General features: G+C 39.8%; 1 protein-coding gene across 2 annotated transcripts in view; it reads left to right on the top strand.

Annotated features, from left to right (window-relative positions):
• Positions 1–717: 717 nt before the first annotated feature.
• Positions 718–27,114, top strand: part of NSF (N-ethylmaleimide sensitive factor, vesicle fusing ATPase) — a 158,888-nt gene continuing 132,491 nt past the window's right edge. For both annotated transcript variants that reach the window (XM_049859000.1, XM_049858999.1), the window contains exon 1: positions 718–790. In XM_049859000.1, the coding sequence (XP_049714957.1) occupies positions 779–790 (12 nt within the window). In that variant the 5' untranslated portion in view covers positions 718–778. The remainder of the gene's footprint in view (positions 791–27,114) is intronic.

Genomic DNA, 27,114 nt, shown 5'->3' with positions numbered 1-27,114 from the left:
CAAGTCCACTGTCTAAATGGTAGTACATACTCTACCAAGGTCATTGTCTACAATGAAAGAACACTAGAGAATGAAAAAAAATTATTAAAGATACAAATTATCTTTATAAACACAGAAAAATATATATTTCATAATAAAGGAAATGCAAATATATTAAAAAAACATAAAAATGAGAATTCACTTTGAAGTTTGAAGAATACATTGTTTTCCTAGCCACACACAGGTAGCTGTAAATGCCAACATTTAGACAGTTTTCCCGGAGTTAGGAAAACACGCCTACAATTAAAAGCAGAACCATCTTCCTTGGGGAAAAGCCAATAACCGCTGCTGGGTGCTCTTATGTATATTATCACATTTAAGTGCTTCCGGAAGCATGAAGCTAAATGGCTATGAAAGGGTGAACAGAAACTGGCAAAGAGATAAGCAGGGTTTAAGTGATTAAAAGCATCAAAGGCCTTGCTACAAATTCCAGAGCACAAGGAGCTCTTGACAGAATCACGGGCCGTCAGGTATTTCTTTCGAAACACAAAGTCACAGAACCAGCCGAACCAAACAGCTTGCACTCAAAATGGCGCCGAGGCTCTACTCGTCTCTCCCCTCGCTCGCCTCCGCCCGCCCCTCTCCTCGGCCGGGTGGGGGCGCCGGGGATGAGGCCGGGAGCGCGCGCGGTCCCACGGCGGCAGCGCGCCTGCGCGAGGCCGGGCGGCGGGCGCGCGCGGCGGGGGCGGGCTCTTCCGAGCGCTGAGCTGCAGTTGCGGAGCCGGACGTGTCGGTGAAGATGGCGGGCCGGGTGAGTGCCGGCCGGAGCTGAGGCTCGAGGCGGGGGGCTCTGGGCTCGCGGTCACTCGGAGATCGAGACTGCCCCTCACAGGGAACGGGAAATAAGTCTGAGCAAATGGGGCATGCGATGGGGCGAGAGGCCAGAGAAGGGCTTGAGGAGAAGAAGGGGGAGCGGTCGCAGGGGATTAACTCTCTAGAAACTCCATCCCCTTTGGGAAGCTCGAGTGGAGATAGCCCCCCTCACTCCTCCTGTCTCCTGCATCTCCCTTAATTCACCGTTCCTATCCCTCGGGGCTTGTTTCCCTCGTCCCTCACGGCAGCCGCAGGGCTGTGGCCGTTCCAGCCCTGTCTCGCGGACTCGGGGGGCTTTTCCGCACCCCTTGCTGGGGCTCGTTGGGTGAAGCCGCTGAAGTAGCTGCGGAGGACCGTCTGCTGCGGCCGGGCGAGGGGCGTGGGAAGGGTCATTAGGAACCCGCTTCTGCTTCTTCACAAATGAAGGGGCTCGTGAAAGGACGAGGGGGTGCAGATGACTTTGTTAAACCCCGGCCATCTGGGACCTGTCACTGTGGGTCAGGCAAGAATGGATTTAGCTTGACGTGGGGATGGATTTGAGGTGTCGTGTTTTGTTTTTCTAAATGACAGTCGCCTCCAATGCAGCAGAATACGCTGCTCGGGGTTTTAAATTTTACTTCCTCCTTTAGCTTCTGGGATCACCGGGTAGGATGAGTTTGGCCAGGGGAGATAGGGCTGCTTCTGTGCTGTATTGCAGTGTCCGTTGGGCTAAAAACTCTGAGGGATGAATTCTGCCAGAGATTATACTGGCCATAAACCTGGGGACATTAACTGCGTCAGTAGGGGCTAAGTATGTGCTTGATTTGTTTGTTTATACCAGAATATCTGGATAAGTGCATCATAGATTTATGCATACATGCAGATGTCCTATCTAAACGGAATTGCAGATCATGAGATTCTAGAGTCAGAAGAGACCTTAAAGGTCATTTAGTTTGGCCTCTTTCCTGTCCTTTTCCCCATAACCTCCCGTTTTACCAAGAAGCCCTGATGGCGCAGTGGTTAAGCACTTGGCTGCTAACCAAAAGGTCGGGAGGTTCAAACCCACCAGCCACTCCATGGGAGAAAGATGTGGCAGTCTGCTTCCCTAAAAGATTTACAGCCTTGGAAGCCTTATGAGGCAGTTCTACTCTGTCCTATAGGGTCACTATGAGTCTGAATTGACTCTTGACTGCAGTGGGTTTGGTTTTGTTTGAGGATTCTCTTCTGTATATTCACCCAACATACTCAAGCTTCTCTCCTCTTAAAACACATCCGCCTGCAGCCCCCACAGCTGTCACCTTTTCCCTTCCCACTTTATAGCCAGACATCTTGATAGAGTTATCTATATTTATCGTCTCCCATTTGCTTACCACCCACTCACCCCTCAACCTACTGCAGTCTGATTTCTGGCCCATCATCCCACTGAAATGTGCCCCTAAATTTAGTTGACATTTGTCAGTCCTTGTACTTGCTGTCTCAGCAACATTTGACATTGTTGACCATTACCTCCTTCATGGAAAACCCTCTTCTCATGGCTTCTGTGAGGCCTTGCACCTGTTTTTATTTATACCTCTCTTTTGCCGACTCACCGTCCTCTACCCCATTATTTTGGTGGTATTCCTCCAGGTCCTCTTGTCACCCTGTTTTCTCCTCAAGCAATCTTTTCCAAGCCCACAGCTTCAACTACTCTATATATGCCAATGATTTCCAATATTTTACCCCCAGTCCAGAACTATGTAAGTTCCACATCATTATGTCAAACTGCTTGTTTTAAAACCAAGGCCCTTCACACTCAACTTGTTCAAACCTGAACCCATCATCTTAACCCACCTAACTGGTAGTTTTCCTGTGTATCCTATCTCAGTGAATGGTACCACCAGCAATCCAATCATATAGATTAAAAACCTGAATGGGGTGGGGGGATCATCCTTTTTACATTTTCTCTCTTACCACATCCCCTGCCCCTCTGCTTGACAGTGAAATTCATCACTGAGCTGTGATCCCTCCCTCCCCCGCAAAAAAACCAAAACATATTATCAAGGCCAGAGAATCTGGCTCAGGGCATTGCTGCCTTGAACTTTATTCAAATCACCCACTGGACTGTCACATGAATCCTGTCATTTTAACCTCCTAAAAATCACTCCAACCTGTCGACTTCTGTACATCATCATTTCTACCTCCTTTGCCCAAACTACTAGCATTTCTGGTCTGGACTACTGGAGGGGGCCCCTAAGTGGTCTCCACCTGCATTCTGGGCCACCTCTAATTCATTCTCCACATTGCAGTCAGATGGATCTTTTTAAAATCCAAATTTGATTGTTCCCTCTCCTGTCCAATTGCTACTTAGACCCCTCCCTCAGCAGCATCCCACTGCTTTAAGGAGAAGACCAATCCTTAATGTGGCGTTCAGGGATCTTTGTGGTTCTGTTCTGCTTACCACCTTACTCTCTGCACCCTGGTTGCATAAGCCTTCAATCCCTTGAATCTGCAGTAGTCTCTCTTATCACACAAGGCTTTGCAGGTGCTGTTTTCTTTCTTGTACTGCTTTTCCCTTACCTATTTAACTCCTACTCAGATCACTCAGCTACTTAAGGGAAGCCTATTCTGATCCCACACCGTAAGGATTCTTTGTTATACGCTCTTTAAGACCTCTGTTGCCTTCCTTCAGAGACTTTAGTCATTTTAGATTGAGTAGTGTGTGTGATATTTACCTCCATAGCTAGATTTTACCTTCCCTGAAAAGCAGAGACCATGTTAGCTCTTCACTTAATATTATCTGTGCTTTGCACACTGTCTGGGACATAGCACGCAATAAATTTTTGTTGAAAATGAATCAAATCTCCGAATACTCCAGTGATAGAGGATCCGTGCATCACCGTAAAGCCAACCCATTCTAGTGTTAGCTCTGTTAGAAAGATCTTTTTTTTTTTTTTACTTTGGAGGGGCAGTGGTGGTTCAGTGGTAGGATTCTTGCCTTCCATACGCGTTCGATCCCATTGTACATGGGGGTTGCCATGAGTTGGGGGGCAACTCAACAGCAGCCGACAACAACAGATGTACCTTACCTACAGCTTTTTGGAAATTGAGGTCAAGGTTTAATTTTTTGAAACCACCTTCTACCTTTTGGAAAATCTGAACAACTTTGGCCCATCTCTGATTGTCTATCATTTCTTCTGATAGCCTTACAAATGGGTTCTGTATTTCCTTTTTGTGGGAGGAAATTTATTTTGAGTTAGTATTACTTTTAGTTAATTTCGACGTTCGGAACCAACTCAACAGTACTTAACAACTAACACCACCACCAGCCTATAAATGATATTGTGTTCACTGTGTAATTAAATATTTTCTTTGTTGTGTTACTGATGTTACCACTGATAGCATTAGTAAACTGTATCTTGTCCTTCGCTTTTTCTGGCCGATAAAGAAAGCATCATATTCAGTTCATCTGGGAAACTGGCTGAAGAATAAAATGTGCTATGTTATTCAGTATGCAACATTCAGGTCATCAGAGCGTGATTAATCTCTAAAATGTTGTGGAGCCCCTAACCTAAAAGTAAGGAATTTAAAAGAAGATAATTTTTGTCCTTATTTTTAGGTGTATTTACTATATGAGAAAAAATATGGAATGGTAAATTGGATACATTTTGTAATAAAAGGATTTGAATTTATCTGATTCCCTGTGGCCTTTCAAAAAGATTCATTTTAGGTAATACATTTTCTCAGCTGTTTGTTACTTTGTTTTATTTTTGCTAGTAATAAACTACACCCAAAAGTCATAATCTTTATTACTTACGTTGAAATACAGGCTGTTTCTTACTTATAAATGAACTCCACATACAAATGGCTACCACTGCCCCAGGGCTCCATGTCCTCTTTCAGAACCCTCTTGCTACACCTGCTCAGGAATCCTGGAATCAGAAGAAGAGGAAAGGAATCTGTGAAATGTGGCAGTAATACTTTAGGAGAGCAGACCTGGGTACTGCTGTATCTGGTGTTGTGATCTAGGCCCCTATCCTACCATCGGAGACCTGGTGGTGCAGTAGTTAAGAGCTGTGGCTGCTAACCAAAAGGTCAGCAGTTTGAATCCACCAGCTGCTCCTTGGAAACTCTATGGGACAGTTCTACTCTGTCCTATAGGCTCGTTATGAGTTGTTATCGACTCAGTGGCAACGGGTTTGGACCCTACCACCGCTCAAGCCCTGGTGGTGTGGTGATTAAGAGCTCAGCTGCTAACCAAGAGATCAGCAGCTTGAATCCACTAGCTGCTCTCTGGAAACCCTATGGGACAGTTCTACTTTGTCCTGTGGTGTCACTATGAGTCAGAATCAACTCGATGGCAACAGATTTGGTTTTTTTTTTTTTGGATTCTACCACCACACCCCACTGCCAAAAAAAGAAAAGAATAAAAAGTCTTCACACTGCCTGAAATTTCTTGTTAAATTGCCAGAATTCTCACTGGAAAGTCAGCAGTCCCTTTCTGAGAACATACATATATTAATGCAAATGAAACTAGTGGATTGCTTTCTTCCTGAATCCGAACACCTGGTTGAGGTAATCTGTTGTGAAGAAGTTGGGGGTATTATGATGTTAAATTGGAACCTATGGGAAAATATGGCCTTGGTGATAGAAACTATACCACAGATCACATAATAGAATTTTGCAACATCAACGACTTCTTCATTGCAAATACCTTTTTTTCAACAACATAAACAGTGACAACTCACATGAACCTTACTGGGTGGAATACACAGGAATCAAGTTAACTACATCTATGGAAAGAGGCAATGGAAAAGCTCAATATCATCAGTCAGAACAAGGCCAGGAAAGAAAGAAAAGACCAAAATGGATGTTAGAAAAGACTCTGAAACTTACTGTTCAACATAGAGTAGCTAAAGTGAATTGAAGAAATGATGAAATAAAAGGGCTGAGCAGAAGATTTCAAAGGGCTGCTTGAGAAAACAAAGTAAAGTATTATAATGACGTGTGCAAAGAACTGGAGTTAGAAAACCAAAAGGGAAGAACATGCTCGGCATTTCTCAAGCTGAAAGAACTGAAGAAAAAATTCAAGCGTCTAGTTGAAATATTGAAGGATTCTACAGGGAAAATATTAAGTGATGCAGGAAGCATCAAAAGAAGATGGAAGGAATACACAGAGTCACTATACCAAGAAGAACTGGTCAGTGTTCAGCCACTTCAAGAGGTAGCATGTGATCAAGAACCGATGGTATTGAAGGAAGAAATCCAAGCTGCACTGAAGGCATTGGCAAAAAACAAGGCTTAGGAATTGACAAAATACAAATTAAGATATTTCAACAAATGGAGGCAGCACTGGAAGTGGTCACTCGTCTATACCAAGAAATTTGGAACCCAGCTATCTGGTCAACCGACTAGAAGAGATTCCAATTTGTACCCATTCTAAAGAAAGGTGATCCAACAGGATGGGGAAATTATCGAACAATATCATTAATATCACAAGAAAGTAAATTTTTGCTGAGGATAATTCAAAAGAGGTTGCAGCAGTACATTGACAGGGAATTGCCAGAAATTCAAGCCGGATTCAGAAGAGGACATGGAACAAGGGATATCATTGCTGATGTCAGATGAATCTTGGCTGAATGCAGAGAATACCAGAAGGGTGTTTACTTGTGTTTTATTGACTGTGCAAAGGCCATGAGAAATTATGGATAACATTGCGAAGAATGGGAATTCCAGAACAGTTAATTGTGCTCATGAGGAACCTGTACATAGACCAAGAGGCAGTCTTTGAACAGAACAAGGGGATACTGTGTAGTTTAAAGTCAGGAAGAGTGTGTGTCAAGGTTGTATCCTTTCACCATTCTTATTCAGTGTGTATGGTGAGCAAATAACCTGAGAAGCTGGAGTATCTGAAAAAGAAGGTGGCATCAGGATTGCAGGAAGACTTATTAACAACCTGTGATACGCAGATAACACAACCCTGCTTGTTGAAAGCAAAAAGGGCTTGAAGCACTTATTGATCAAGATCAAAGACTGTAGCCTTCAGTATGAATTACACCTCAACATAAAACAAAAACCCTCACAACTGGACCAATAAGCAGCATCATGATGAATGACTAATGCTGTTGAATCGATTCCCACTCTTGGCGACCGTGTAGGCCAGAGTAGAACTGCCCTGTAGGGTTTCCAAGGAGCAGCTGGTGGATTTGAACTGTCAGCCTTTTGATTTGCAGCGGAACACTTAACCACTGTGCCACAGCTCCAACATCATTATAAACAGAGAAAACAATTGAAGTTGTAAAGGATTTCATCTTACTTGGATCCACAATCTAAGCCCATGGAAACAGCAGTGAAGAAATCAAACGACACATTGCATTGGTCAAATCTGCTGCAAAAGACCTCTTTAAAGTGTTAAAAAGATATCACCTAGAGAACTAAAGTAGGTGTGGCTGACCCAAGCCACGGTGTTTTCAGTCGCCTCCTGCATGCAAAAGCTGGAGAATGAATAAGGAAGACTGAAAAATAACCGATGACTTTGAATTATGGTGTTGGCGAAGAACGTTGAATATACCATGGACTACCAGAAGAACAAACAAATCTGTCTTGGAAGAAGTACAACCAGAATGCTCCTTAGAAGCAAGGATGGTGAGACTTTGTCTTACATACTTTGGACATGTTATCAGGAAGGACCAGTCCCTGGAGAAAGACATCATGCTTAGTAAAGTAGAGGGTCAGCAAAAAAGAATACAACCCTCAACAAGATGGATTGACGCAGTGGCTGCAACAGTGGACTCGAGCATAACAAGGATTGTGAAGATCGCACAGGACCGGGCAGTGTGTCATTTTGTTGTATATAGGGTCGCTATAGTTGGAACTGGCTCCATGGCACCTAACAACAACAGGAAGAGAAGGACTACCCTTGTGGAGTTGAAATGGATGTAGAAAAGTGTTAGAGAGAAGTTACCTAATTGAACGTTTTGACAAGGGCAGGCTGGTACATATTCAGTGTCAGTTAGGAATTGAAAAGTTATTGAAGAAACTTTGCAGCCTAGGCTAGAAACCTAGCCATTTATTACATTTTATGAGTGAATGGCATCATTTCCAAATAACCAAACTTCAGATGGAAGTTTTGGAACACAAGCTATAAATTGGGGATAGCTCATGTGTAGTAGCACAAGTCAAAACAAAGAATATAAGGTATTTAATAGTCCTGTTTCCTAAATCAAAATTTTGCTATCTTTATGGATTGAATTGTGTCCCCCCAAGATGTGTGTGTAGTTGGCTAGGCCACGATTCCCAGTATTGTGTGATTCTCCACCATTTTGTCATCTGATGTGATTTTCCTGTGTGTTGTAATCCTAACCTCTATGATGTTAATTAGGCAGGATTAGAGGCAGTTATGTTAATGAGACAGGACTCAATCTACAATATTAGGTTGTGTCTTGAGTCAATCTCTTTTAAGATATAAAAGAGAGAAGTGAGAGAGACAAGAGGACCTCATACCACCAAGAAAATAGTGCCAGGAGCAGAGTGCACCCTTTGGACTTGGGGTCCCTGCATTGTGAAGCTCCTATACCAGGGGAAGACTCATGACAAGGACCTACCCCCAGAGCTGACAGAGAAAGCCTTTCCCTGGAGCTGGCACCCGAATTTTGACTTCTAGCCTCCTAGACTGAGAAGATAAATTTCTCTTTGTTAAAGCCATCTACTTGTGGTCTTTCTGTTATAGCAGCACTAAGATACTATCCTAAGCACATCAACTTTCAGCAGTCTTGTATACAGTAATTGTTTTTGTACATCACTTGAGTAGAAATTTAAAAAGCTGCCTTTATTGTTAGTTATGAGATTCAGTGAGCTAGTGAATTAAGATACCCAGCAGAGAGGGTCTACTCATCGTAGGTACTCAGTGCTTCCTCCCTCCTCCCCCACCCTGGCTCGGGGCAGAGATGCGAAAGGGAGAACAGCAAAGACAGAACAGAGGATATGAGAGTGGGCAATAGAGCAGTGCGAATTCAACAAAGCACCTCAAGAAGGAAAATTCCACTGGGGCCAAGGAGACAGGGTGGGGCAGGTATCTTCAAGGTCACCTTGAAGGTTGGATAGAAACATTCCGTTGTGACAACCCACAATCTGAAACAATGTGTGTGTGCGTCTTTAAAAAATGGATTAAGTACAAAAAGAAATAAACAATTCTGTGTAGATGGTGACTATAAAGTATAGAAAGTGTATTTGTGTACGGGTAGAGGTTTCGAAGGGAATAGAACTACAAACATGGTTTGGCTAGAGTGTTAGGATTATATGTGAATTTTAGAAACTTCCGGGCAATGTGCTGCATTTGTTTTTATCTTAAAACTCTACAAATAATTAAACTAATTTAACATGGAAAAAAAGTTACCTGCAAATGTAATAAATTTTAGAAAATAAAATTGAACTCTTTAAAGGATAATTAAGTAGATGTTGCTTTCTGAAACCTGGAGGGAAGGACCTGTGCTTAGGATGGGATTATACTTCTGTAAGTTATTTAAGGAGTAAAGGTATAAGAGGAAAGTATATTGTCATACTGAAAAATTCTTGAATTGACAGAACAGTGAACCCTTAGAAACACCTGCATTGGCAATACACTGGACACTTGTGATAATGCTATTTTTAGAGGTCCATGCTCTAGGGATGGCATTTTAGATAAAAATCTCTTAATGAGATCCCCTTTCATATTTCAGTAATTAAGACTGTTGGCATGGGCTCTGAGACCTACCTTGTCTTGACTTCAATTTTCTAGTGATTTAATCTCATTATTTCCAACTTTTTTTTTTTTAACATGAAAACTGAATATTCCTTGTTTGATAATAACTATTTCTAGAAACTCTATGCATTTTAAATAAGTATAAATCATATGTACCTAAAGAGGTTTCAAACATGCTGGAAAGTATAGCAGATAAGGTAAGCTGTACACCTTAGTGCTCACCACTTATATTTAAGGAATATTAACATACTGTGACATTTGTTTCAGATCTTTTTTTTTAATTAAAAATAAAATGTTACAAATCTTATTGAACCCCCTTTGTCTTAGTCGTCTAGTGCTGCTGTAACAGAAATACCACAAGTGGATGGCTTTAACAAAGAGTTTATTCTCTCACAGTCCAGTGGGCTAAAAAATTCAGGGCTCCGACTCCAGCGGAAGGCTCTGTCTCTGTTGGCTCTGGGGGAACGTGCTTCTCATCTCAGCTCAGGAACCTCAGGTCCAAAGGACACGCTTCGCTCCCGACGCTGCTTTCTTGGTGGTATGAGGTCCCCATGTCTCTCTCCTTGCTGCTCTCTTTTATATCTCAAAAGAGATTGGCTTAAGACACTATCTAATCTTGTAGACCTCATCAGTATAACTGCCACTAATCCATCTTATTACATCATAGTGATAGGATTTACACACATAGGGAAATCACATCAGAAGATAAAATGGTAGACAGTAATACAAGGGAATCCTGACCTAGCCAAGTTGACAGATATTTTGGGGGGACAGAATTCAATCCATGACACCCTTTGGTATCCTTGTTGAGTCCACTGGCCTTTCCTAAAGTATCCACTATCCCAAAGTTGGTGTGGAGCCATTCTGTCCACATCTACATATATTTGTGCCCATAAACAATGTATTGTTTGTTTTTAAAATCTATATAATGTTGTCATAGTGTATATTTCCTTCTACAGCCTGCATTTGTCATTTAAAAGTTTTTAAGATTTAGGTGTGTTGATATATAGAAAATATAGAGAGAGCCAGTTAATTCTGTTTCACTACTGTGTAGTATTTTATTTTGTGAATATATTACAATTGTCCACTTCCTTGTCAGAGGACAGCTTAGGCAGTTTCTAATTTCTTTTTTCCTGGAGTGCACATTCTTGTATACATCTCCTTTAGGATGTATGTCTAGCGGTAGAATTGCTAGGTAATAAGTTGTATTCATCTTCACCTAGTTATACCAATTTACATTCTCACTAGCAACATCGGAGTGTCCATTACTCATATCCTGTCCAACAATTAATGCAGACATTTTAATTTTTACCAGTCTGATAGATGTAAAACTATCTCGTTGTTTAAATTTGCAGTTTCACCCTTATTACTAGTGAGACTGAGCATTTTTCATTTTGGTCATTCAGAGTTCCTCTTCTGTGAATTACCTTTGTGTATACTTTGCCCTTTTTTTTTTTTTTTTCCCCTGTTGGGCTGTTTGTATCTTTCTTATTAATTTGTAGAGTTTGTCATTTTTTTCTGAAGTGTGGGTAGAAGGAAGGGCATGTTTTGAGTTCCAGTCCTTTGTTAGTTGCAGATAGCTTCTCCCAGACAGTGATGATCCTTTTGTTTATAGGGTTTTAGATTTAAATTTTATTATGGTAATAATTATGCAGTTTTAAACTTTTATAATTTGTACTTTTGTGTGTTTTTCAAAGAAATTTTTCCCTACCCTGAAATCATAAAGATTTTTTTTTGAAAGGTTTGAAGTTTTGCTTTTCACTTTTTGGTGTTTAATTCATTTGGAATTTATTTTTGTGTTTTATGTGAATTACAAAGCTAATTTTACCTTTTCCATATGTGTAGCCGTTTGTCCCAATATCATTTATTGAGTGTCCTTTCCCCGCACAGATTTGTAGTTCTGTCTCTGTTTTGTACCCAGCTCCCTTCTCAGTATGAGTCTGGGCCTAGACTTTATTCTGTTTCACTTGCCTGTTTGTCCATATGTGCATCAATACTTCTGTTTTAATTACCATAGCCTTACAATTATTCTTGCTATCTGACAGATTGAGCCCCTTCTTATTTTTCTTCACTTGGCATTTCTTGGCCTTTTACTTTTTCCGTATATATTTTAGAAGCACCTTAATCCTCCTCTTTTTTTTAAATGTATACTCTTCATCTGTTGGTATTGATTTTGACCTGCATTTTTTTTTTTTCTTATTTTTTACAAGGGCAGGCTGATTTATTTTTTGACACTAAGCCAAGAAGTGCTAATAATTTACCACATTTTTGTGCTCTACAGACTTGATACCAAATGAATTAGCATCAGCTGTGTATGAGTAAGGCAGGGTATTTTGGTCCTTTGCTAAATTCAGAATGGAGTGCTACAGTGCTGGTGGATTTTGCACTGTCCATATATATACATCTTTGGTAGAGGAGGAAATGGGAAAGTTACTAATTTCAGGTAAAAAATAATCTGCAAGCTAAAGCCATTTTTGAAATCCATCATTCATTTATTTTGTAAAATTGCTAAATAATGAAGAGTATTTCAAGTCTTCACTGTGATATATTTTATTTAAATGTATTTTTGGTGTTATGTACTTGTGAACAAACATTTTCTTAGTTGGTTTGCCAAGCAATGAAAATAGCGTTTATTACTAATCATGGGTCTTCCAAAGGACATCTGTGTTGGGGGGGCTAAAAAATGAGTGATTCTATAGTTACTTTTTCCCCAGAGAATAATAGTGACAAAATTTTGTGAGATGATAGCAGACTGTGTTCTTGTAGGTTAGACTGGAGCCTGGCATGGAGGCATTATTCAGTAAATTATGTTGAATGAATGAAGGCACAAGTCATTTATTTCTGAATACTTTAATAAATTATCATTTCTAACAATGTCTGTAGTTTGAATTTTAATGTTATATTCTTGCCCCTAGCTATTGAATATTCAAAATAATGTTTATTCTATTATCCAAATCATTAATAATATAGGTTAGACCTAACTTTAAGCAGCTGCTGGACTCCAATACAGTCCTTTTGTCCCTCTGGAGATGTGGAATCTGAAAACTTCTTTTGCATATGACCTTCTAATTAATTTGCTATGTATCAAACATCAAAATAAACATATTTACCAAGTTAAATGATGAAATGGACCGTGGCATTATTGAAGCCTATTTTTCATACATTGCTTCTCTTTTATTGTAGAAGAAAATTAAGTGTCAGTATTGGAGCTCTGGTAGCACAGTGGTTAAGAGCTACAGCTGGTAACTAAAAGGTCATCAGTTCAAATCCACCTGTCACTCCATGGAAGCCCTGTGGGACAATTCTACCCTGTCCTATAGCATTGCTATGGGTCGGAATCAACTCGATGGCAGCAGGTTTGGTTTGGTTATTGCTATTTTAACAAAGTTTATTTCTCCTTACTCAGTACCCACCCCCCCCCCCCAAAAAAAAAACCCATTGCTGTCAAGCCCAACTCATAGCGACCCTATAGGACAGGGTAGAACTGCCCCATATGTTTCCAGGGAGCAAGCACCTGGTGGATTTGAACTGCCAACCTTTATGGTTAGCAGCCATGGCTATTAACCACTGTGTCACCAGTGTTTCCTTACTGAACACAGTGGTACTCAAAGTGGGGGTCTGCAGACCAGCAGCATCAGCATCACCTGAGAACTTGTTAGAAATGCAAATTCTCAGACCCACCCTGACTGACTAATTTAGAAACTCTTGGAATGGGGCCCAGCAATCTGTTTTAACAAGTTCTACAGGTGATTCTGATGAATGCTAAAGTTGAGAACATGGACCTAGTATTTTGAGCTCTTTCAGTTCCTTACAAATTGTTGAAGATAATACCCCCCCCAACATGTTTTTCCCAATGTGTACTTAACCTTGGTATTTCTAGGTTTCAGGGTTATCGTCTTCCATTTAATACTTTCACCTACATTCCATTTTTCAAATATTAAAGAAAGCATTGTCATTTCTGGTAGTGTAGTGGATTAGGTACTCTGGCTGACCTTCCCACAGAAGCAATTAAAAATGCTAGATAAAATCTTTAACCAAAAATTTAAATACATAGACTGAACTGGCCAGAAATAAGGAATAATCAAACTAAAAGCTAAGCGAAGGTAGGTACCCAGAGTTGTAAGCCGAATTCATATGCCTTGAGGGCTTTATTTGTAAAACCTCCTAACTTGTGCTTCTACCTCAAGGGGTTCAGGGAACAGGAGATAAAGAAGGGTAGTTTTCTAGGAGAACCCTAACCCCCAGAAAAGATGGACCTCAAGAGGCTACACCTCATGGTAAGTGTAAACTAGAAATAAACTTGCCTATCAAAGGATCCGGAAAGAAAACTTCCTGTCTCAGATGGGAAGGGTAAAAAAAAATTCCCCTGAGAATTTTAATCCACAAATTGACCTTCATTTAGATGTGAAGCCTGATTTCACATTACGTGGATGATCTGAAAATGATAAGCCAATAATTTAGTGTAAAATTGCACAAGAATAGTAGTGCCTCAAAATGTCTAAGAACACAAGTTACCTGACTGACTCAAGAAGAAATAGAAAATCTCAACAAACCTATAACAAGAGAATGAATCAGTAATCAAAAACCTTTCAACACCTCATCCTAGAATGGATATTATCAGAAAAATGGAAAATGACAAGTGTTGCAGAGGATGTGGAGAAATTAGAAACCTTATCCGTTGCTGATGGGATTGCAAAATGGTACAGGCATTGTGCAAAATAGTCTTGTAGTTTCTCAGGGGTTTAACATGGGATTACCGTACTACCCAGCAATTCTGTTCCTAGGTATATACCCAAAGGACTTGAAAGCAAGGACTCAAACACATACTTACAGACCAATTTCACTGTATGTTTATTTACAGTAGCCAAAAGGTGAAAACAACCCAAGTGTCCATCAATGTATAAATGGATAAACAAAAGTTGGTATATACACACAATGGAATATCATTCAGCCGCAAAGAGAAATGAAGTTCCGATATGTGCAATGAAGTGGGTAAACCTTGAAAATACTATGCTGAGTGAAGTAAGGGAGACACAAAAGGACAAAGATTGTATGATTCCACTTAAATGAAGTATCTAGAGTAGGCCGGTGCGTACAGACAAAAGTTTATTAGTGGTTACCAGGGGCTGGGAGAAGAAGGAATAGGTAGTTATTACATACGAAGTACTGACTTTCTGTTTGGGGTGAGGAAAAACTTGGAAATAGTGTCTATGGTTGTACAACCTGATAAATGTCATTAATGTCACTGAATTACAATTCACTTAAATGATTAAAATAGCCAATTTTTTGTTAAAAAAATAATATACTTACCATGATAAAATTATTTTTAAAAATTTCATTTCAATAAACAAAATTCAGTTAACAGAAAAACTCACAGCTGGCGTCATACTTCCCCACGTGTTTATCAGTTTGCCGTACTATGGTGGCCTGCGTGTTGCTATGATGCTGGAAGCTATGCTACTGGTATTCAAATACCAGCAGGGTCACGCATGGTGGACAGGTTTCAGGGAAGCTTCCAGACTAAGACAGGCTAGGAAGAAGGACCTGGTGATCTACTTCTAAAAAAAAATTGGCCAGTAGAAACCTTATGAATAGCAGTGAAACATTATCTGGTACAGTGCCGGAAGATGAGCCCCTCAGGTTGGAAGGCACTCAAAATATGACTGGGGAAGAGCTACCTCCTCAAAGCAGAGTCAACCTTAATGACGTGGATGGAATCAAGCTCTCGCGACCTTCATTTGCTGAGGTTGCATGACTCAAAATGAGAAGAGAGAGCTGCAAATATTCATTAATAGCAGAACATGGAATGTACAAAGTATGAATCTAGGAAAATTAGAAGTTATCAAAAATGAAATGGACCACATTAAGATTGATGTCCTAGGCATTAGTGAGCTGAAATGGACTGGTAATGGTCATTTAGATTTAGACAGTCATATGGTCTGCTGTGCCAGGAATGACAAATTGAACAGGAATGGTGTTACATTCATCGTCAAAAAGAACATTTCAAGATCTAAAGTACAACACTTTCAGTGACAGAGTAATATCCATACGCCTACACGAAGACCAGTTAATACAACTATTATTCAAATTTACATACCAACCCGTAAGGCCAAAGATGAGGAAATTGAAGATTTTTACCAACTTCTGCAGCCTGAAATTGATCAGACATGCAGTCAAGATGCATTGATAGTTACTACTGATTGGAATGTGAAAGCTGGAAACAAAAAAGGATTGGTAGTTGGAAAATAGGACCTTGGTGATATAAATGACACCAGCGATCGCATGATAGAACTTTGCAAGACCAACAACTTCTTCATTGCAAATACCTTTTTTCAACAATATAAACGATTGTACACGTGGATCTCACCAGATGGAAAACACAGGAATCAAATATACTACATCTGTGGAAAGAGATGATGGAAAAGCTCAATATCATCAGTCAGAACAAGGCCAAGGGCTGACTGTGGAACAGACCATCAATTACTGATATGCAAATTTAAGTTGAAGCTGAAGAAGATTAGAGCAAGTCCATAGGAGTCAAAACACAACCTTAAGTATTTCCCACCTGAATTTGGAGACCATCTCAAAAATAAATTTGACGCATTGAATACTAATGACTGAAGACCATATGGGTTGTAGAATGACATAAAGAATATCATACATGACCTCAGAACCTACTGTACAGCTGCAGTAGTCAAAACAGCCTGGTACTGGTACAACGACAGATACATTGACCAATGGAACAGAATTGGGAACCCAGATGTAAATCCATCCGCCTATGGTCACCTGATCTTCGACAAGGGCCCAAAAGTCTGTCACATGGGGAAAAGACAGTCTTTGTAATAAATGCTGCTGGTGAAACTGGATGTCCATCTGCAAAAAAATGAAACAGGACCCTTACTTCACACCATACACAAAAACTAACTCAAAAATGGATCAAAGACCTAAATATAAAGCCAAAGACTATGAAGTTCATAGAAGAAAAAATAGGCTCAACACTAGAGGCCCTAATACATGGCATTACGAAGATACAAACTATAACCAACAACACACAAACTTCAGAAGATAAGCTAGATAACTGGGATCTTTTAAAAATTAAACACTTATGCTCATCAAAAGATTGCACCAAAGGAGTAAAAAGAGAACCTACAGTCTGGAAAAAATTTTGGCTGTCACAAATCAGACAAAGGTCTGATCTCTGAAATCTGTAAGAAAATCCAACACCTCTACAACAAAAAGACAAATAATCCAGTTAAATAATGGGCAAAGGAAATGAACAGATACTTCACCAAAGAAGATGTTCAGGAGCCAAAAGACACGTGAGGAAATGCTCACAATCACTAACCATTAGAGAAATGCAAATCAAAACCACAATAAGATACCATCTCACCCCGGCATTACTGGCACAAATAAAAAAAAACAGGAAATAACAAATGTTGGAGAGGCTGCAGGGAGATCGGAACCTTTATGCATTGCTGGTAGAAATGCAAAATGATACAACCATTTTGGAAAACAATATGGCACTTCCTTAGAAAGCTAGAAATAGACATACCATATGATCCAGCATTCCCACTCCTAGGAATATATCCTAGAGAAATAGGAGTCGTCACACGAACAAACATGTGCATACCCATGTTCATTGCAGCATTGTTCACAATAGCAAAACGATGGAAGCAACCTAGAGGCCCATCAGCAGAGGAATGGGTAATCAAACTGTGGTACATAAACACAATGAAGTATTACACAACAATAAAGAACAGTGATGAATCCGTGAAGCATCTCATAACATGGATGAATCTGGAGGACATTATGCTGAGTGAAATAAGTCAATCATAAAAGGACAAATATTGTATGAGACCATTACTGTAAAAACTCATGAAAAGGTTTACACACAAAAAGAAACAATCTTTGATGGTTATGAGGGAGAGGAAAGGTGGGGATGGAAAAACACTAAGTAGACATTCAATAAGTGGTAACTTTGGTGAAGGGTAAGACGGTACACAATACTGGGGAAGCCCACATAGATATATCCAACCCCCCTGAAGGTCCAAATTGCTGGGCTGAGGGCTGCGAGGATCATGGCCTTGGGGAACATCTAGCTTAATTGGCATAACATAGTTAATAAAGAAAATGCTGTACATTCTACTTTGGTGAATAGCATCTGGGGTCTTAAAAGCCTGTGAGCAGCCATCTAGGATACTCTACTGGTCTCACCCTTTCGGGAGCAAAGAAGAATGAAGAAAACTAAAGATACAAGGGAAAGATTAGTTCAAAGGACTAACAGACCACATCTGCCAGGGCCTCTACCAGACAGAGTCCAGTACAACTAGATGGTGCCTGGCTACCACCACTGACTGTGCTGACAGGGATTACAATAAAGGGTCCTGGACAGAGCTGGAGAAAAATGTAGGACAGAATTCCAACTCAAAAAAACAAAAAAAAGACCAGACTTTCTGGCCTGACAGAGACTGGAGAAACCCTGAGAGTATGGCCCCCTGGACACCATTTTAGTTCAGTAATGAAGTCACTCCTGAGGTACATCCTTCAGCCAAAGACAGAATAGGCTGATGGAACAAAAGGAGACTAAAGGGGCACACCAGCTCAGAGGCAAGGACTAGAAGGCAGGAGGGCAGAGGAAAGCTGGTAATAGGGAACCCAAGGTCAAGAAGGGAGAGTGTTGACATGTCTTGGAGTTGTTTACCAATGTCATAAAACAATATGTGTACTATTTCATGAGAAACTAGTTCTGTAAATCTTCACCTAAAGTACAATAAAAATTAAAAAAAATATATCATACATGAAGAAAGCAAATGGTCATTAAAAAGACAGGAAAGAAAGAAAAGACCAAAATGGATGTCAGAAGAGACTCTGAAACTTGCTCTTGAAGATAGAGTGAAAATGAATGGAAGAAAAAGAGCTGAACAGAAGATTTCAAAGGGCAGCTTAGAAGACAAGGTAAAGTATAATAGAAAATCAAAAGGGAAGAACATACTTGGCATTTCTCAAGCTAAAAGAACTGAAGAAAAATTTGAAGCCTTGAGTTGCAATATCGAAGGATTCTATTGGGAAAATATTGAATGACACAGGAAGCATCAAAAGAAGATGGAAGGAATGCACAGAATCACTGTACCAAAAAGAATTGGTTGATGTTCAGCCATTTCAGGAGTTAGCATATGATCAAAACCTGTGGCACTGAAGGAAGAAGTCTAAGCTGTGCAGAAAGGAATGTCGAAAAACAAGGCTCCAGGAATCGACTGAATACCAACTGAGATGTTGCAGTAAACAGATGCAGCGCTGGACGTGCTCATTTGTGTATGTCAAGAAATTTGGAAGACAGCTACCTGGCCAACCTACTGGAAGAGATCCATATTTGTGCCCATTCTAAAGAAAGGTGACCGAACAGAATGCAGAAATTATCGAACAATATCATTAATATCACATGGAAGTAAAATTTTGCTGAAGATGGTTCAAAAGTGGCTGCAGCAGTACATCAACAGGGAACTGCCAGAAGTTCAAGCCGAATTCCAAAGAGGAAGTGGAACAAGGGGTATCATTATTGATGGATCTTGACTGAAAGCAGAGAATACCAGAAAGATGTTTACCTGTGTTTTATTGACTCCACAAAGGCATTCAACTGTGTGGATCATAACAAATTATAGATAACATTGAGAAGAATGCAAATTCCAGAACACTTAATCATGCTCCTGAGGAACCTGTATGTAGACCAAGAAGCAGTTGTTCAAACAGAACAAGGGGATACTGGGTGGCTTAAAGTTAGGAGAGGTGTGTATCCTTTCTGCATACTTATTCAATCTGTGTGCTGAGCAAATAATCCAAGAAGCTGGACTATATGGAGAAGAATGTGGCATCAGGATTGGAGGAAGACTTATTAGCAGCCTGCGATATGCAGATGCCAGAACCTTGCTTGCTGAAAGTGAAGAGGACTTGAAGCACTTACTGATGAAGATCAAAGACCACAGCCTTCAGTATGGATTGCACCTCAACATAAAGAAAACAAAAATCCTCACAACTGGACCAATAAGCAACATCATGATAAATGGAGAAAAGATTGAAGTTGTCAAAGATTTCATTTTACTGGGATCCACAGTCAATGTTCATGGAAACAGCTGTCAAGAAATCACATGATGTATCGCATTGGGTAAATCTGCTGCAAAACCCAAACCCAAACTCACTGCTGTAGAGTTGATTCCAACTCATAGGAAACCTATAGGACAGAGTAGAACTGTCCCATTGGGTTTCCAAGGAGTGGCTGTTGGATTCGAATTGCTGACCTTTTGATTAGCAACCCTGAGCTCTTAACCACTGTGGCACCAGGGCTCCAAAGTGTTAAAAAGCAAAGATGTGACTTTGAGGGCTAAGGTGCACCTGACTCAAGCCATTGTATTTTCAATTGCCTAATATGCATGCATGCAAAACCAAACCCGTTGCTGTGAAGTCGATTCCACTTCTTAGTGACCCTACAGGACAGAGTAGAACTGTCTTGTAGAATTTCCAAGGAGCAGCTGGTGGATTCGAACTGCTGACCTTTTGGTTAGCAGCCTAATGCTTAACTACTATGCCAGCTATGACTGTTAACCAAAAGGTCGGCAGCTTGAATCCCTCAGCTGCTCCTTGGAAATCCTATGGGGCAGTTCTACTCTGTCCTGTAGGGTCACTATGAGTCAGAATCGATTTGACGGCAATGGGTTTGGTTTGGCTTTTTTTTTTTTAATATGCATGCAAAAGCTGAACAATGAAAAAGGAAGATTGAAGAAGAATTGATGCCCTTGAATTAGTAGTGTCGATGAAGAATATTATATCATGGAATGCCAGCAGAATGAACAAGTCTGTCTTAGAAGAAGTACACCCAGAGTGTTCCTTGGAAACAAGGATGGTGAGACTTTGTACTTTGAATATGTTATCAGGAGGGACCAGTCCCTGGAGAAGGACATCATGCTTGGTAAAACAGAGGATCAGCGAAAAGAGGAAGACATGGATTGACACAATGGCTGCAACAATGGACTGAAGTATAACAAGGATTCTGAGGATGGCACAGGACTGGGCGCTGTTTTGTTGTACATAGGGTCACTATGAGTTGGAACTGACTCAACGGCACCTAACAACAACAACAACACAACATCATACTTAATATTGAAAGACTGAAAGCTTTTCTCCTAAGATCAGGAACAAGGGGAGATTGTCCACTCTCTCCATTGTTATTCGGTATTGGAAGTTCTACCTAGGTCAGTTAGGCAAGAAAATGAAATTAGAGGTATTTAAATTGGAAAGGAAAAAGTAAAACTATCTCTGTTTGCAGATGACATGATATTATGTATAGAAAATCCTAAAGAATTTACCAAAACAAACAACCTGTTAGAGCTAATAAATGAGCTCAGCAGAACTACAGGATGTAAGACCAATATACAAGAATCATTTGCATTTCTGTACACGAGCAATGTACAACCTGAAAGTGAAATTAAGAAAATAATCCCATTTACAATAACGTCAGAAAGAATAAAATACTTAGGAACAAATTTAACCAAATTAATATAGTCTTGGAGAGGAAATTATTTATTCAGGGCCAACTGCTCGGATCACGGCCGCATGACTTGGTGCCTGTTTTGATGTTGAGCTGTTGGTTACCCTGCCAGTGGCCGTTGAATTGATTCTGATTCGTGGCGACTCCATGTGTGTTAGAGTAGAGCTGTGTTCCATAACGTTTTTAATGACTGGATTTTGGAAGTAGATTGCCAGGCCATTCTTCCCAGGAGCTAAGTGCTTGAACCATTTGCACCACACGGGACTCCATAAATAAACTGCTGTATATTCATCAGGTGGTTCTGTGGGTTCAGTCTACATTTTATAGCTTCTTGGTGAGTTTATTAAAGTGCTTTTTCTTTATTTGTAAAAATCCATGTCACATTGTTATCAAAGAAAATTAGATTTAACCAACGTGATTTAATTATGAAAAGAGCACATATAAGCCAATGATATGAGACCTTGTTTTGTAGTTTGTGAATTTTGACGATGCCTTTTTATTGAGCCTGTCCTTTGAGTTATTTTCCTAATGTATGCTGTCATCATCATCACTGTCTATACAGAAGCAAATAAAGGTCTGAAATGAAATATACCCTCAATTAACTTTACAAAAATAATTAGTTTTGTTAGTAAAGTAACACCTATCTCTATATGTTTTTAAAGTAGAAAAGAAAAAGAAAAAAAAAGTTACATCACCCGTAGTCCCACTCGGAGCCCTGGTGGCACAGTGGTTAAGAGCTGCAGCTGCTAACCAAAAGATGGGCAATTCAAACCCACTAGCCACTCCTTGGAAGTCCTATGAGGCAGTTCTACTGTGTCTTACAGGTTCGCTATGAGTCAGAATTGACTTGATGGCAACAGGTTTTTTATACTCCCATTATCCAATCGCAAATTTTTTTTTACATTTTGGTGAGATTCCATTTAGTTGGTTTGCTATACTTTTTAAAAATCGAGCTGTAAAGTTTATGTATCTAATCCTGTGCTGTGAGCCTAATGGTATCCTTTAGGGTTTTGCTGGCAATATGATATTTAATTAGGTGGATATGTTGTAGTTTGCATAACCATTACTTTGCATTAGAGCTTTTAGGTGGCTTCTAATTTGTCACTGTTAAAAATAATGCTGTAGGGAGCAACTTTGGTATATAAGAGTTTTCTGTATTTTAAGTTATTTCCCTAGAAGGGTTTATCTGTGGTAAAAGCAGTTCCAACAATTCAGAATTGTAAAAAGTGAAAATACTTCTTGTCTTTCTCCTCAGTGGTAACCTTGTTAACAGCTGAATATGTATTTTGTTTTTTTTTTTAATGAAAAAAGTCATACTCTACATGCTATTTTGTAACTTAAAATGAAAACAGCACTATATTGTGGGCATTTTACCTTTTCAATACATATAGTGCTAAATCAACATTTTAAATCATTGCATAATTGTGATTCTTTTAACTCTGCTCTTCATGGCATTTATTTAGGTTGTTGGTGATTTTTTTTTTTTTGGTGTGCTATTAAAAATAACCCTGAACTGAATGTCCTTATAACAGTTATAATAATTGCTAAGATCTATTGACTATTTATCCTGTATCTGGTAAATAAGGATTATCTCATTTAATGCTCATTGTGTATATGTGTGGGTATGCATTGTTTCCTATTTTTTTCATGCTTCCATCCCTGCCCATATGAAGGATAGAACTGTAGCACAGACTTTTCCTTTTCTCATAAGGGAAGAATTATTACAGAAGAACAAAAAAAAACCCAAACCCTTAATTACCCTTCTGTCTTGGTCACCTGGTGCTGCTATAACAGAAATACCACAAGTGGATGGCTTTAACAAAGAGAAGTTTATTCTCTCACAGTCCAGTAGGCTATAAATCTGAATTCAGGGCGCTAGCTCCAGGGGAAGGCTTTCTCTCTCTGTCGGCTCTGGAAGAAGGTCCTTGTCACTAGCCTTCCCTTGGTCTGGGAGCATCTCAGCATAGGAACCTCAGGTCCAAAGGAGGAGTTCTGCTCCTGGCACTGCTTTCTTGGTGGTATGAGGTTCCCCTGTCTCTCTACTCACCTCTCTCCCCCATATTCCAAAGAGATTGGCTCAAGACACTATCCAGTCTTATACATCTCATCAATATAACTGCCACCAGTCCATTCCATTTCATCACAGTGATAGGATCCACAACACACAGGGAAACCACATCAAAAGGTGAACAGTCACACAATACTGGGACTCACGGCCCAGCCAAGCTGACAGACGTTTTTGAGGAATACAATTCAATCCATAATCCCTTCTCCTCAGGAGGAAGAGTTGCGAATTTGATGGTCAGTCTGGGACATTCATGCCAAAAGGGGTTGCAGGTTTTATCCTTCCTCTAACGTCCCGTGCCAGAACTAGCAGGCCTATATGGTCAGAAACCTTGGACTGGCCTTTTAGAGGTAGATCAGACCATTTTCCTAGGTCTCTGTTATTTTCACAGGTGGGGTGAGGACTGGATGGAGTGTGGGCTCCGAGTCGGTTTTACAGACCTGGCTCTTTCTCTCTTTCAGTAGATATGCCTGAGTACGGCAGCGCCAGCCTTGGAACTGCATGGATATCAGGCACCGTTTCAACCTTGTACCTAAACTGCATTCTCCAGTTTCAGCATTTATCTATGCTTTGCAGTGGTGCTCATCAGGGATTGCCCAGCCATTAAAAAAATCAGAATATCATTTCTCAATTTTATTGAGGTATGACTTCTGCACAATAAATTGCAATCAAGTTATAGAACACTTGTATCATCTAAAATAATTCCCTTATGTTTCTTTGTGGTCAGTTTCACCCCTACCCCAGGCAACCACAGATTTTTCGTTTTTGCTCACTCTAGATTAATTTTGCCTCTTCTAGAATTTCATATACATGCAAGATGAATTTGATAAAGTACAGGATGAACACTTTCTGTGTCTGACTGCTTTTACTTAGCATTACGTTCTTTAGACTGGTTTTCTGATGGTCGGTCATCAGATTCGCTGATGGTTTTGTCACCTCCAATGTGCTTTAAGCCCATCCAGTGAATTTTGAAATTTCAACCTTATTTTCAACATTAAAATATTCATTTCCCATATGTACATATGTAAAATATATATACATATATATGTGTATATGTATGTGTGTGTGTTGTTGGATGCCACTGAGTTGATTTTGACTCAATGTGACCCAACGTGACAGTAGAAATGCCCTGTAGCATCTTCTTTACAGAAGCACACCTCAAGGTCTTTCTCCTGTGGAGCTGCTGGGTGGGTTTGAACCACTGACCTTTTGCACTTTGCACCGCCAGGGCTCATATGTATATATCTATATGTATATATATACATAGACGATTTCTGTTTCTCCGCTGATACTGTGTGAGAACACCATTTTTCTAACTCCCAGCTGAGTTTGTTTTCACCCTCTGCACTGCCTAGGATTCTGATTACCCACTGCCCTGAGCCCCTGCTCCCATTAGAGACTTGTGAGTTATTGTATTCCTCAAGTCTGGTGGAACAGGGAGAATTAAAAAAAAAAAAAAAGTAGCCAATGGGAAAATAGCATGGATTTTGTCATCAGAAAACAGAGGTTTCAATCCCAGCTTGCAATTCACTTGCTAATATCACCTTGGGCAGATCTTTTTAGCCCCAATTTCCTCATCTGTAGCCTTTACTCTCCTCTTTATCTCAAAGGAAATGCATACTCACTATTAAAAAACTAGAACGCAAAAAAAAAAAAAAACAGCAACAAAAATAACCTGTAGTCTCACCATACTTATAACCACACTGTAGTTTATATTGTGGGAGAAAGACGTGGCAGTCTGCTTCCGTAAAGATTACAGCCTTGGAAACCCTGTGGGGCAGTTTTAGTTTTTTTTTTTTATAGGGTCACTGTGAGTAGGAATTGACTTGATGACTGTGGGTTTGGTTTTTGGGTTTATTGTTTGTATCCTTCCATATTTTTTTCTTTGTATTTTTTTCAAAATATCAAAATGGGAAGAACTTTTTTTTTTTAATAGAAATTCATAAAGAAATTTTAAGACCCTAAGGGATGTCAGGAGATTATGTGAATACTTACTGATCTGAGATGGAGAATGTCAAGGGTATCCCTGATAGCTCTTTGAGGGATAACTATAGGACATAGAAGTTTAACTTATTTTTGCCACATCACTTCTTATCCCGCCTTCCCTCAGAATTTTGTCAGAAATGATTATTACAGGAGGCTGTGGCACAGAGGGATTCCACAAGCTCTAAAGACAGGTGTTACTGATGGCCTTTCTTACTTCGTTCTAGACCAGGACTATCTAATGAAACTTCCTGCAGTGACAGCCACTAGCCACATGTGGCAGTTGAAATGCAGCTACTGCAACTGAAGAACTGAAATTAAAATTTTATTTAATTTTAATCAATATTAATTTTAATAGCCATATGTGTCTAATGATTAATAAACAGCTCTGTTCTAGAATGTTATTTTTCAGGAAAGATCCTCTGACGAAAAAAATTGAGTGAGACTTAGCAAAGCTTCCCTGGGGCAAGTTCATGTTTTCTGACCTATTTGCAGTCCCTGTGGGGGATTTGTATATTTTTAGAGAGATGTAATCAAGGGCTCAAGCACCAGAAGGAGGAACCAGTAGATTCATGAGTATTGCAGTTAGTCAGGACTGTGTTTGGGTAATAAGCTCTTATAGTCAGATATAACACCCTTTGTTTTTCTCTCTGTTTGTTTTGCTGCACTAAATTCTTTGGTAAACGATAAAGCATGTACTTAAATAATTTGATTTTTAAAGCTGACCTTTGAATAAAAATGTTATTAAAATTGTAGAACTATACAATGTTGCCTAGAGCAGTCCTTGTTAAATCCTCCCCCTCCCCCCCAGCCCTGTGCCAAGTTTTTTTGTTCAAGAGAAGCAAATTCTCTTTCTGTACTTTACAAGCTCTCAAGTAATAATAGCATTATTTCTAGTAAAACCAAAAAACCCTTTGCCGTCGAGTCAATTCCCACTCATAGTGACCCTGTAAAGATTTGTGAAATTTTCATACTTTTGAGTAGCAGTGAGTTCATAATTTTTGACATTTGCAGTTATTATAGTGAAAACATTTCTAAAACCTTCAAACAAGTAAATGTTCTGGTAGCTCAGACAACTAAACTTACACAGAACCGCCTGTCGGTTTTATATTTTCATTTCTTAGTAGACATTGACTGTAATGGCTGGCCTTTGTTGATGAAATTTTTCCTTGATGTTACTGTGATAAGTAGACAGTTACTATTTATGGGGACTTACACTTTGATGTTCCTTCTTCACTGTACCAAAAAGAATTCGTTAGTCTTCAACCATTTTAGGAGGCAGCATATGGTCAAAATCTGATGGTACTGAAGGAAGAAGTCCAAGCTGCACTGAAGTCAATGGCAAAAAAAAAAAGCCTCCAGGAATTGACGGAATACCCATTGAGATGTTTCAACAAATGGATGCAACGCTGGAAGTGCTCATTCATCTATGCCAAGAAATTTGGAAGACAGCTACCTGGCCAGCCTACTGGAAGATATCCATATATGTGCCTGTTCCAAAGAAAGGTGACCCAGTGGAATGCAGAAATTATCAAACAATATCATTAATATCACATGCAAATAAAATTTTGCTGAAGATAATTAAAAAATGGTTGCAGCAGTACATAAACAGGGAACTGCCAGAAATACAAGCCAGATTCAGAAGAGGATGTGGAACGAGGGATATCATTGCTGATGTCAGATGGATTTGGGCCGAAAACAGAGAATGTCAGAAAGATGTTTACCTGTGTTTTACTGACCGTGCAAAGGCATCTGACTGTATGGATTCTGACAAATTATGGATAACATTGCAAAGAATGGGAATTCCAGAACAGCTAATTGTGCTCATGCAGAATCTGTACATAGTCTGAGGCAGCTTTTTGAACAGAACAGGGAGATACTGCATGGTTTAAAGTCACAAAGGTGTCTGTCAGGGTTGTATCCTTTCACCATACTTATTCAGCAAAAAATCTGAGAAACTGGACTATATTGAGAAGAATG

The sequence above is a fragment of the Elephas maximus genome, chromosome 19 (genome assembly GCF_024166365.1).
Source record: "Elephas maximus indicus isolate mEleMax1 chromosome 19, mEleMax1 primary haplotype, whole genome shotgun sequence".
Lineage (NCBI taxonomy): Eukaryota > Metazoa > Chordata > Mammalia > Proboscidea > Elephantidae > Elephas > Elephas maximus.
This window is presented reverse-complemented; position numbering and strand designations above follow the sequence as displayed.